Source organism: Marmota monax, unplaced genomic scaffold, assembly GCF_021218885.2.
Source record: "Marmota monax isolate L192 unplaced genomic scaffold, Marmota_monax_Labrador192_F-V1.1 WCK01_AAM20220418_F8-fsc00107, whole genome shotgun sequence".
Classification (NCBI taxonomy): domain Eukaryota; kingdom Metazoa; phylum Chordata; class Mammalia; order Rodentia; family Sciuridae; genus Marmota; species Marmota monax.
Genome location: NW_026693761.1, coordinates 5,116,493 through 5,130,250, shown reverse-complemented (window position 1 = coordinate 5,130,250; position 13,758 = coordinate 5,116,493). Strand labels below are relative to the sequence as shown.

At 38.2% G+C, this 13,758-nt stretch overlaps 1 gene segment (V, D, J or C); it reads left to right on the top strand.

The window, feature by feature from the left end:
- LOC124103944 (T-cell receptor gamma chain C region C7.5-like) overlaps positions 1–1,921 on the top strand; it is a 92,583-nt gene extending 90,662 nt beyond the window's left edge. Inside the window, 1 exon segment of the C gene segment in view lies at positions 1,335–1,921. Coding sequence covers positions 1,335–1,489 — 155 coding nt within the window.
- Positions 1,922–13,758: the final 11,837 nt, after the last annotated feature.

Below are 13,758 nucleotides of genomic sequence, written 5' to 3'. Positions count from 1 at the left end.
CGCCTATATTAAAGAGATAAAGGTACAAATGTGAATGTCTAGCATAGGGCATATCTTTAGCAGAATAAAAACTAGTTTCTGGCCCTTTTCTCCCTTCATATGCACCCAGAAGGTGACCAGAGGCATTGGCTCCAGCCAGGCCTACCTTTCCTGCATTTCCAGTATCCCTGGTTCTGGACCTCAACTGTACCTCCACTGCCATACAGGCAAGGAGAGGCTGGAACCCACACCTGACCCAGGGCAGAGAACCATGAAAACTTTTCTGGATATCTCTTTGTACACTGAGGGTCAATCTTGAGTTCTGACTCTACGAAGATGGAATATGTACACGGAATTTTCTACAATAAGAGACTTGTCCTTGTGGCCACAGTAGCCCACTGTCATTATCTTTAATTGTTACATGATATCATATATTTCTTATAAAACTTCCAAGGATATCATATGTCATTACCCCAAAATATTACAGCATCAACAAAAGCATTTAGAGAAGTAAGGGGAGTGTGACCCAAATCCCCTAATATCTCCAGGAATTTAAATTAACTTCTTTTTTCCATTTTACATGATGTCCTCTTTTCTAAAATCTCCCATTCATCCTGCTCTGAAAATTCTGCCCCCTATCTCAATTCTTTATCCCCTTCTGAGAGATCTCACTGAATACACAATGTGCAATGTCTTAATCAGCAGTTCATCTTTGTATATGCCTAACCTTCTTATCTACAGGGTGGTGATTACACTTGGAGATGAAGAGTCACAGAGTAGATGAAAATGTATTTATTAAAGTCATGTTGCTGGGATCAAAAATCTATGGTTGTCACCAAATACCTAACATCAGCCAAATTATTTATTACTGTGTCCAAAATTTGTATGCAAAATGAGAATGGAATTAATCCTTCTCATAGGTCTTCGTAAAGATTCAGTAAGAGGAGAACTTTAAATATGAAGCTCTTAGAATACTGTTTGGCCTTTGTTTACTGGTTGATTAATATTGTCTCTAATTATTATTCAGAGACAGGTTAGGGTAAAGCAATTTGACTACCTAATTTTCACATATACTTTTGCTTCTTGTTGACTCATCTATTAAAAATGCAGTTCTGCTTTTTGACATTAGGAGGTTCTAAGTGAATATGACAGAGGTTGTTAATGAACTTGATTATAAGCTAAATCTTGCTCTTGGTAGTTTGGGTGAGACTGGTAGATGTTGACCTTTGGGGTTTGGTGGGGGTGGTGTCACTTCTGTGTATGTCACAAAAAATAAACATCTATGGCACCCTCCCCCATGAGGAGTCCTTTCCTGTCAAAGAACAGGTGAAATTAATTGCACAACTTCTGTTTAGATGCACTGAGGCTGCAGCTCACATATACCTCCGCCTACACCTCTGCCTACTGCACCTACCTCCTTTTGCTTTTCAAGAGTGTGGTCTACTTGGCCATCATCACCTTCTGTCTGCTAAGAAGAACAGCTGTCTGCAGCAATGGGAAGAGCTCCTAACAGACAGTGGTACAACAGGATCGTGTTGTGTTCTTCATTTATTGTCCTGAACAGCATTTGATGAGGACCTGGCTGGGTTTGTTTACTGAGTTCGGGCTCCTTAAGTTCATATGTGTATTATTCTGTCCTTATTGCAGAAGGTTTTAAAACCAATGGGCAAACTCAGGAACTTCACTCTGCAACAACAGGGAGTAAGCCCATGGTGGCCCCTTGTCCCTCTGTCTCCACAGTCCCCATCAGCCCCTCCAGCCAGCCCAAATCATGGCAGTGTTTGGTGTGAACAGAGTACACCTTTTAGTCACAGCCCTCAGTGCCCTTTAAGCAAAGACTATCTTAAAGTCTTCCTTTCTAAATGCCCTAAAACAGCCTTGTTTGCTACTTGGAATCTCTGCTTTGTCTTTCACAGTAGACACAATAAATTTTAAAAATCAATATCTGCATTTGGCCGTGCATATTTTAATTTGATGAAAATGAATGTTTCCAAGGTGAGATACAGAATGACGACTTAGCCATGACTTAGCCGAATGTGTCCCTCTGTTCAGAGATGTGGAACTCTCCCTGCCCTGGGAAAGCAGACACAAAGGCAGGAATTTTGGAAATCACTGAGAGCTTTGTGGGCTGACATCACTGGCTGGGCACTAGGCAGCTTTTTCTGTGGTTTCAAAAGGGGTTTTCATCCCCTTCCTTCCCCCAGTGCACCTGGGTGACCCTGAAGTTGAGCAGTGCAGAGGGAGAACACTGGTGGTGGGGGACACAGAGTGGGTAGGGGGTGGGCACTGGTGTGGCTGATGGTGTTTTAATTTCTCAGGATTCTTTTGTTTCCGTGCTCTGTCAAATGTGGTTGATTTGTGGAAAAGACTCAGTGTCAAACCAGCCCCTGCTGGTTAGGGCAGCTCAGGGGTGGCTGGAGTGTTAGAAGAGAAGGCCAGGGCAGTTAAACCACAACCGACTTTGTCACTTTTGAAAAGTCACAGTGAGTGGGAAAAAAAAAAAAAAAAAACATCCACCTTTATATGGGTGAGGCTGGCTGGGACCTGCTCTCCCTGCTGTGATATGCTGGGCTCTCTGTGTTATATATGCAAAGTAAGTTATCCTTTGTGGGAGGAGTTGGGAATCTGATGTTCAGGATTGTTCAGACACCACACCTTCTGTCCACTGTTCTCATTTCTTTCTTTTCTTTTCTTTCTTCTTTTTTTTTTTTTTTGTTGTTTTGTTTTGTTTTTGCTTGTGGTGCTGGGGTCCCAATACAGGACTTGAGCATACTATCTATGCAAACTATCCCTGAGCCTCATCCCCACCCTTCCTGACACTGTTCTGAAGGAAAGAGCAAAGGTGAAGCCCCAAGAAAATACTTAACATTCCAACAAGTGTCTGGCTTTTCTAGGGTATTTGATTCAAGGATTCTGGTACCTTTTTGTTTTATTTTCTTGGTATAGACCAAGGAGGAAAACCCATGTCTTGAAGCCATTAGCATAGGTATCTATAGATATAGACAACAGCAAGGTGCTTCAGGAGTAGAAAGACATATATAGAATCAAAATAGTCCTTCTTCAGAGAAAGCATGACATCAGATTCAACCTAAGTGATGTTTTACACAGGACATTAACATCACATAAATAGGTGTTTGGAGTCAGTGAGAAGAGGGATGTAGGCTAATTTGAGCATAAAAACAAGAAAGTCCCACCCCTATCCTACCCAGCCATGGTGCAGAGTGGATGCTTAAGTCCTGTCCAGTTCCAGGGGTAGTGTAGACTTTTTCAGTCTGACTTTACAGCACATTCTAATCATACACTCATTTTACATTTTCTATGCTCACTGTCAGCCTTTAAGAGGACAAATATTTCATTCCTCCTATGAGGATGAGCTCCATTCTACTGGTTTATACCGGTGTATCTGGGGTAACGCTCCTTCTTAGATAAAATTATTAACCTGACATCTGGCTAATCTGTGGATTTAGTGTAATTTCAATTCCACTCCTGAGATGTAAAAGGCATTTTGCTTACTAAATATGTGTTATTTCAACACATCAAGCATTCTTTCCATTAGGATCCAGCATGTGATTTTCTTTCAATTAGTAATTGACAGGTCAGATTCAGTTTTTCTGAACAGAGGAAGGATCGTGATATGAACTGACTGACAGTGGAGCATGCTGGGACTTGCAAAGTCATCCCCCATGTGACCTAGGCCCTCTGTTTCAGAGTTCCTCCTGTGGTAGCTTCATATGCCCTTCCACTATCCCCACGTCCCACCCACATCTATTTGTTTGAGTAGTGTCATGTGCAGCCAACATCCCCAGTCCCTTTTAATAAAGTAGATCTAAGGATGATTATTAGATTTGCAGTTGTTGGTTGCCCAAAAGTCAACTTAGAGATGAAGTGCAGGTTTCAGGCCATAATAAAAAAGTTTTATCTCAGGACAAGGTCATGGCAGCAGCAGAAACCTGAAAACTCTGAACTTCAGGAACCTGAAGTTCAGGAAGATAGGCATTTTCATACAGGGCTCTGCCTCTGACCATATTTGTGCTCAACCTGATTCAGCTCTTGTGTTCTCCAGGCTCCTGGCTTCTCCTCCTCTGCAGAGGGCCTGCCCTCAGGGTCCACTGGGGGGCGCTAGAGAATTGAGCAGAAACAAAGAGGCTGGGGCTCCTCCCAGCACCACCCCTTCTGGTAAACAGCTGGGTGGTCTTCTCAGGCAGCTCCTCAGTTCCTTCTCCTTGTCTCTGACTCAGTCAGGAGGATCAGGGGGATCTAAGTCAGTGCTGGAGGTATCACTTCCAGTTTGAGCAGGATTTGAGTGTTGGAAGGCCTTTCTTCTCCTCTTATCATCTGGTCCTTTTCCTTGTAAGCCCCAGGGAAGAAGACATGCTGTGGGCTCTAGCCCTACTTCTAGCCATCCTGCCTCCTGGTAAGTATGTGGCACAGATGTAATGGGATGTTGCTTTCCCCAAAAGAGCCACAACAAGGAATTCCATTCCCTCTTTGCCATTAATTTATATTCTTGTTACCATTCTAGGTAGCCAAACATCCAGGTTGGAAGGGAGAATGATGTCAGTCACAAGTTCACCTGGGTCATATGTGCCAATCACTTGTGATTTACGTGAAGCAAGTACCTGCATCCACTGGTACCAATTCAAGGAGGGGAAGGCCCCACGATACCTTCTGTACTATAATCTTCTCAATTTCAGTGTTGTGGTAGACTCAGGAATCATTTCAGAAAAATATGATGCTAATAAAGGCCCAGATAGGAGATGTAAATTAGTAGTATGAAATGTGGACGAAAGTGACTCTGCTGTGTATTACTGTGCCTACTGGACTCGCACAGTGGTTCAGACCTGCCTTTATCTGTACTCAAAATGTTGCTTTGACTGCTCCTAGTACACAGATAGAGATCAGCCCCTTCCTATTTCCTGCACCTGACCTCACTGTAATCTGAACAAAGGGAAACCATGAACCCAAAGCTTAACTATTGCCCTGTATCTATAACACTCCCACTAGCACTTATATCCTGCTCCCATTTGCACCCCAAGACCAAACTCCCATTCTGCTATCTCTCATCCTTGGTCAAGCATCCTGGCTGACAGCATCATTTTCTCAGCTCTCCTAGAGCCTGGTGGAGGCTCATTCAATCTGCTGACTAGGAACACAAGGTCACTTAGAGTTGATCAGTTAGAGGTGACATGTAGGAGAACATTATGGAAGGCACATTGCATTGTATCATTTATCCAATCATGACCAACATATAATATCTGGGTATGACTCTAATTCATAACTTAAGATTAAGAGAAATGATAGAATGAAATATTTGGGCTTCATGAAGACCTCATGCAGACTGTCATAATTATTGTTTTGAACAAATTAATATTTCCTCCACCATAACCAACCATGGTACTGCTTGTATGAGCGAGAACATAGGAAAAGATGATTGTTGTAAATATGCTACCTTTTGTATCTAATTACACACGTCAGAGAACATGACTTCAAAGTCCTTTTTGGATATCGTCAAAGATTCAAGAACCAAGAGGCTTCAGTCTTCAATATTGATGGGAGCTTTTCTGGGTGTGACAAGTGGTGGTGGTTGCATGACAGCCTGAGCAGGAACAAGGATGCAAGATAGTGCAAGGAGCAGACTAGTGACCTTGGGTTTTCTCCGTGTGGCTTAAAGCCTAGGGATTTCCTTAACATGCCTGTAACTGTTGATTAGGCCCCTGTAATCGGTTGATGTGAATCTCCTATTAGTCTATTTTTACATTGTTTACAAACTGGCTTGTTTGGGTCTTTGTTATTCTGGAGATTTCTTGGAAGCTTTTATCTTACAATTAAACAGCTTACATTTTGGGATTTTTGTTTTGTTTTGGTTTGGGGAACTAGAATTGAACCCAGGGGTGCTTAACCACAGAGTCACATACCCAGCCCTTTTAAAATAAATAAATAAATAAATATATATATATATATATATATATATATATAATTTAGAGACAGGGTCTTGCTGTATTGCTTAGGGCCTCACTAAGTTGCTGAGGTTGACTTTGAATTCATGATTCTCCTGCTTCAACATCCTTGGCTTCTGGGATTACAGGTGTGTACCACTGCTCCTGGCAACAGTTTAGGTTTAATGATAGGGAGTCTTTGCACAGTGACTCTATTTTGGGTTAATCTGTTAATCTCCTAGTACACAAGCACAAGCTCCATCTTTATAGATGACCTCCCATAAATTTTGCTAACATACCTCTTATTGAAATTCAGCCTTTAGTCAATCTATTCTCTTCTAAAAGAACAAAACTGAAACTTTCTATCCACATCTGCCCTCTTTTATGAACAAACAGATGTGCCATTACCTAGAGTTTTTATTAATTTATAACTTTTCTCAATAATTAAAACTAACAATCTCTTTGATGAACAATCATATCAGGATATTTTATTTTTAAATCAAAAAGTCATACAGAGAAAGGGGAAATCACTATTAAGCCATGGTTAGTGTTATAATATTAATCCAGATAAGAGGAAAGTGAACAGCGCTAGAGGGTTGGCTGTGACTATCAAGGGAAATAGGTTTGTAGAAATTTTAAATTTCATGTTCTGAAATTTCATTTGTTAATGGTATAGAGAAATAAAATAGATTCTGCAAGGGTATGGGTGCATTTTACCCATTAGTCTTGCTGAATTATCTTATCAATTTTTATTTTATTCATTGATTCTTTAATTTTTCCCTGTTACTTACAAATAAAGACAGTTTTATTTCTATTTGAAATTCCTAACTTTTATTAATTTTGCATTCTTAATGCCCTCGTAAAGACTTCTGGTAGAATATTTTTAAAAAGTGAGGTGACTGGCATCCTTGTCTTAGTCCTGATCCTGCAGGTGTTTCAGACCCAACTGTGTCACACAGTGGACATTTATTCCATGGTTTTGTGTTCCTGGTTATGTATTTCTGTTTCAGTTTAACTTTCTTAGCAACGTTCTACCGTTTTCCTTTAAAGGATCCTGGATGTCATATTGCTAAACTCATTCCTATGTATCTTACAGTACTTATTTGTTTGTGCATGGTAAAATTTTGTTATGTACTTCTGACTCTTCACTACTGTGATATAGAAATGCTACTGATTATTTTCTGTGTTGACATTCTATTAAACAAATGTGGTGAATTTTGGTATTATGCTTATTTATATGGAAGTTTTCTAGTTGGTTATAGTATCATTAGCAAATCATGACATCATTCCAATGAAATAAAAATTAGCAATCACCTTTATAGTTCTGATTATGTGTCCTGTTCTGATCTCAGTATGTGATACATCATATTATTCTCACAAGCACCCTATGAGATACATACAGTTGTTTCTGTTTTCTACAAGAAGAAACTGAGTCAGCGAGGACTAAGGAACTTCCCCATAGCTACACAGGTAATAAGCAACAGGCCTGGGAGTTGAACCTAAGAAGCCTAGATTCCAGATCTCTACTCTTACCTTCTACGTTATTTGCTCCTAAAGTAGAAGCAAGTTACCCTTGAGAAAAATCTACATCCTCATTAGACTAAGAGCTATGAAGAGAAGGAATCTTTTTAAATAATTTTTAAAATTTATTTTAATTAGTTATACAAGACAGTAGAATGCATTTATGCACTTTGGTATGTCATACATAGATGGGATATAATTTCTCATTTTTCTGAGTGTACATGTTGTAGAATTACATTGGTCACGCAGGCACATATATGCATACAATAATAATGGTCTGTTTCATTCTACTGTCTTTCCTATCCCCATATTCCCCCCGCCTTCCCCTCCCTTCATTTCCCTCTACCTAATCTAAGGTGATGCTATTCTTCTCTAGTGCCCCCTGCCTTCTTGTGAATTAGCACCTGCATATTAGAGAAAACATTCTGCCCCTGGTCTTCTGGGTTTGGCTCATTTTGCTTAGCATAGTGTTCTCCAACTCCATTCACTTACTGGCAAATGCCATAATTTTATTCTTCTTTAAAACTAAGTAATATTCCATTGAATATATATACAACATTTTCTTTACCCATTCATCTCTTGAGGGACACCTAGGTTGGTTCCATAGTTTAGCTATTGTGAATTGAGCTGCTATAAACATTGTTGTGGCTGCATCAATATAGTATGCTGATTTTAAGACCTTTTAGTATAAACCAAGGAGTGGGATCACTGGTTCCAAGTGGTAGTTCCATTCCAAGTTTTCTGAGGAATCTCCATACTGCAGGCAGAGAAACATCTTCTAACTTGGAGTGGAGAATGTAAATCACCAGGCCAACTGGGTCCATGAAGTAATCACTTGTAATTCTCCTGAAGAAAGGAACTACATCCACTAGTATCAATCTAAGGAGGGGAAGCCCCATAACACCTTCTCTATTATTATTTCTCCCAATCCAGGGTTGTGGGGATTAAGTACAACCCGAATACTGCATAGCATGGAACCTATATTTATTTTTGTGCCCTTATGAAACTTTTCAACCTTACCTGAAGCAGCACTTTGACTTGAAGATGAAGAGAGATCTCAGGAAAATACCATTGCTTATATAAGTTCAGAGAGAATTTGTAATTTTGTAGTATGACATCTGAAAAAAAGTGACTACTGTGTTTTACTGTGCCCCCTGGACTGACATAGTGGCCTCATCCGTACTCAAAATTTTGCTTGTGTCTACTTCTGGTACACAGGCTAGACTATTCACCCATCTCACTTCCTCCCCTGACCTCACTGTTCTCTGAACAAAAGAAAACCATGAGCCTAAAGCCTAACTCCCCCCCTGTATCTATCCCACTCTGCTCTCAACAACTGTCCCCTGCCCCCAACTCTACCCCCAGAACTTTTCTTAAAACTGAACTACCATCTCCAGAATTTGGCCAAGCAGTCTGGCTGACAACATTATTCTTTCAGCTCTCCTAAGGATTGGGGTTGTGCTATTTAATCTATCATCTAAGACACACAAGGTCACTTAGAGTTGATCAGTCATAGGTGACCATTAGGTGAGCATTGCTGAAGGCTATTTGTATTAAATCATACAACTATGATATATGGATAATAACTGGAAATGATGCTTATTCATTATTCAGGGTTATGAGAATTGGTGGAAGGAAAAATTTAGATTTCATGAAGACCTCATGCTGAGAGTTGTGTTTATTATCTTTTGAATAAACTGATGCTTCACTTACCATAACCAACCATGCTACTGCTCACTGAATGAGAACACGAAATGAAAGAGCTTGCTATAGATTTGCCAACCATTATATCTACTTACATATGTGAGTAAGATACTACTGTAACCACTGACACATGAGAAAAAATAAAACTTCCTTAAGTCGGGTCCCAAGATTGAATTGCCTTTTGTTTGTGATTCATGAACTTGGTGACATCAGTCTATAAAAACATCTGAGTTCTGCTAGGTGTGACAACTTTTGTGTTTCCATAGCAGCCTAAGCAGGAACAAGGATGCAGCACAGTGCAAAGAGCAGATTGGTGACATCAGATGACAAGCAGAGGGACTTCTTTACCACACCTAGAAAAGTTGATTGGGCACCTGGTGATTGGTTGCTATGACTCTCCTGTTTGTTTCTTTGAATACTGCTTATAAACTGGCTTGTTTAAGTCTCTGATCATCATCTCTCTCCTGAATTCTTGGAAGATCAGATCTTACAAGTAAACCGTTAGGTTTAGTTTCGTGACATGAAACGTTAGCCTGAGTGACTCCATTTTGGCTTGTTTTGTTGGGCTTTTGGTGTAAGAGCTCTCTCAGTCAATGGTCTCCCATAAATCTTATTTGACACACTTTCTGTTGACACACAACCCATGGTCAGACCTGTTCTCTTTTAAATGAATAAAGATAAAACTCCTTTCCACCCCAACCCTCTTATGTTGACATACCAAGCCATTAATTAGGGCCTCTATCAGATCATTGTTTTGTTGTCAATAATTAAAACTAAGAAACCTGAGTGACCAATCACAATAATTTGAAAAGTCATTCAGGGAAAGGGTGATTGCTATCACATGAGGCCATGTGTGAGATTGGAAAATTAATTCAGTTAAAATTAGTCTGAAAAGGGAGAAATTTTTGTAGGAGAGCCTGACCATGATTAGGAGGGGGAAATAGGCTTACACAAAAATTAAATTTCATAGTGTAAAATTCCATTTGTTACTGGTATAGAGAAATGCCATTGATTCTGAGAGGATGTACATGTGTTGTATCCATTAATTGTATCCAGTTCTCTCTTTGATTCTAATTTTATTTAGGGATTCTTTAAATTTTTCTGTATATAACTTTATATATCATAAACAAATAAAGGCTGTTTTATTTTCCTTTGCATCCTTCTAACTTTTTCATTTACTGCCATGGTTACCACTTCAGCTAAAATATTTAGTGAAAGTGAATGTGACTGGCATCCTTGTCTGGTCCCTACCTTACAGGGAACCAGGGAATGGACACTACATTATTGTACCCAGAGAGGATTACCACAGGACCTCATTGTTCTGGGTGTGTGTTCCTTGTTAACGATCCAGATATCATTCTATGCTTCTTAGCAAAATTTTTTTTTTACAGTTTTTCCTAAAAATGTCAAACATATTTGTTATATTTAATCCCTAGAGATCTCATACATTTTCATTAACATGTATGATAAAATTTTATTTCATGTTTCTTACTGTTTATGACTATTATATGGAAGTGCTACAGACTTCTTTATGGTGATATTCTATTAATGATATCTGTCATATTTCCTAATCCGAATATTTCCTATGGAGGCTTTAAAAATTATAATAGTAAAAAAAAAATTGTAACACCAGCAAATCATGGCATTTTAATTTTTTTATTCTGTTGTTTTTTTATCATATTATTTCAAAATACAAGTTTTTCAGTCTCTCTAGACTATGTAAAAGTCTGCTGAGATTATAAACATCTCTTTAATATTCTTAAATTTAGTAGAATCTTTCTAATGTTCATCATGGTTGCTGGAGGTTTTTAAAAAATGTTTTTTCTTAAATTTGTACTTTCAGTCCATTTTGAGGTCATTGGGATATTTTTAAATCCTGAATCATGGTTGAAGGACTTCATTTGGATTTTTTGCTTTTACTGAATTTTTTTTTTTTTTTTTTTTTTTGAGAGAGAGAGAGAGAGAGAGAGAGAGAGAGAGAATTTTTTAATATTTATTTTTTAGTTTTTGGTGGATACAACATCTTTATTTTATTTTTATGTGGTGCTGAGGATTGAACCCAGCCCCCTACACATGCCAGGCGAGTGCTCTACCGCTTGAGCCACATCCCCAGCCCCTGAAATGGTTTTTATAATGTGTCAATTATCCAGTGTCAGGCTATTGTTGCAATTGTAAGATTTTTCATACCTAGTCATATTGTTATTAGCAAGGTTGGGAAATATGTAAAGATTTTGCATCTGTAGTTAAGTGAAATGGGCCATAATTTTTCTTTTCTTTCTTTTTTTTTTTGTCTTTGCCTGCTTATAGGAAAAAAAAAAAAATGATCCCAGAGATTTTTCTGTTTTCTGTTATCTAGTACCATTTGTTGAAGATTGTGGTCATTTGTACATCAAAATTTTCATAGAACTGTCCTATAACTGTATGCCTTGTTAGGCAATGTTTCAGATGAGATTGTATTTACCTAGTTGTTATGGAATTTTCTTCTCTTCTAGAGTAAATTTTATCATTTACGTTTGCCTATAATATTTCAAAAAATATTTCAAATTTCCTATATATCTAAATGAAGATGTTGTGAATATACACCACTCAAAATACACCACTCTGGGATATGGACTGTGCTGGGTTAAAGCCATGCAATAAAACAGAGAAGCAAGAAGGCCACTCTGACCTGTGTGCTGCCACTCAAGAGCAGGAGAGAAACTCCCATGTGAAGGACCCCCTGCTTGTAGAACCACATTCTTGCCTTAAAAGATGGAAAGTTAAAGCTCAGGGAATCAGTAAAAACCTCCTTAAACTCATCTCTATCCTCCTTCTCACTTCCCTACCCAATTAACTCCCCTAGGCCCCGCCTTTCTCTTCCTCACAAGTCAGGACTCTTCTTCATCCAATTCAGTACATACATAGCTGGCACTTGCTGCTTCTTTGGGTTTTCATTTCCTTAAGAAGCCCCCTCCCCATGCCAGGAGGAATTTGTATTCCATAAATTTCCATGCTTTTGTCCTGTTAATCAGCCTTTTGTCAATTTAATTTTCAGGGTCAGCCAGAACCCTGTGAGATGGAGGTGGAAAGTTGTCTTCACTAAAATTGGCATAAAGTTATTAATGCAAGTTATTTTGAACCTCTGTTTCTGTATTTGCATGTAAAGTTTTCTTTTCTTCTATAGTACCATCTGTGTTTTCTCTATTTCTTTCTTTGCCTACTTTGCCAGAAATTATTCTACTGTGTGATTTTTTCTGAAGAACCAGCTTTTGATTATTTAATTTCTGTTTGATTAATTTCTGGTCTGAATATTCCTTCCTTCTTCTTGTTTTTGTTATACTTTATTTCTGTTTTTAACTTTGGGGGTTGGATATTAGATAACTAATTTTCATATTTTTTGTCTCTTACTCAGATATTCATATCTATAAATATCCTTCTAAGAACTCCTTCAACTGCATAATGCAAGTTTTGAAATGAGTAGGTTTATTTTTCACGTAACCACCATTACAATTTATATTTTACCACATAAAAAGTCAGATTTTGTATTTTATTTAGAAGGATCTCACTGAGTTGCCTAGCACCTCACTTTTTGCTGAGGCTGTCTTTGAACTCTCCATCCTCCTGTCTCCACCTTCCAAGCCACCTGGATGATAGGCATGAGCCACTACTGCACCCTGCTCTGCTTTGTATTTGCTTTTGTTGTTGGATAAAGTATTTGTCCTTTGTATTTCTGAAATATTTATTTTTCATATATAAAAAGTTACTGTTATGTAATATTTTTGGTGGGCTCTCAGATTTTCTAATTATCATTTTAAGATAAAGCAATATTTTTCTTCTCAATGTTTATATCATAATATTCTATTGTTCAATTGCATTTCTTCAGACCACTGGCACATATGAAATAATAATGCTGCTATGAGTGTTTTGTTTCTCAAATGATTACATCAATATACATTTCACATGATATTAAAAGTATGAAATCACTATTTTAAGTTTTTCCTTTAGAACATATTTCCCAATAATTTTTTGAAAGGATAAATATTGTGTAAAAATCAGCAACCATGTGGTTCTTGAAAGCCACTATTTCCTCCGGAAATGAACAATTTGGAAGTGATGACGCTGCAAGTGTTAGTTGCTAGGCAGATGCTTTGGGGCACAATCACCTAAGCTTGCAGGGAAGAGATGCTTCCCCTTTGAATGACTGTAAACCAAGGCTATTTTTTTTTTGTTGTTTTAGTAAAGGCCATCTAGAGAATCTTTCAAAGAATTGGCCAAAATTGCTACCCACCCATTTGAGGTGATGTGGGGAGTAGGCTGTGCCCTGATGTGTTACTCCATGATATATAGAACAGTAGTTCTCAGACTGTTCCTAAACCTGTGTTACTCCATTTTATAATGCTGTAGTTTGCCATGAGATCTCCATTTTGAATTTATGTGCTGAGGTAGAATAACTTTAAACCTTGTTGTACAAGTAAACAATTGTTTGCCTAGCATAACCATAAAGTACAACCTGACAAATATATTAATTGTGCTAATAAAAATGACTACCTGGATTTTAATCAGAATTAATTAACCCAAATCATATGGATCCAAATGCATATTCAATTCATATTGGAAAAAATAAGACCTATTAGTTTAT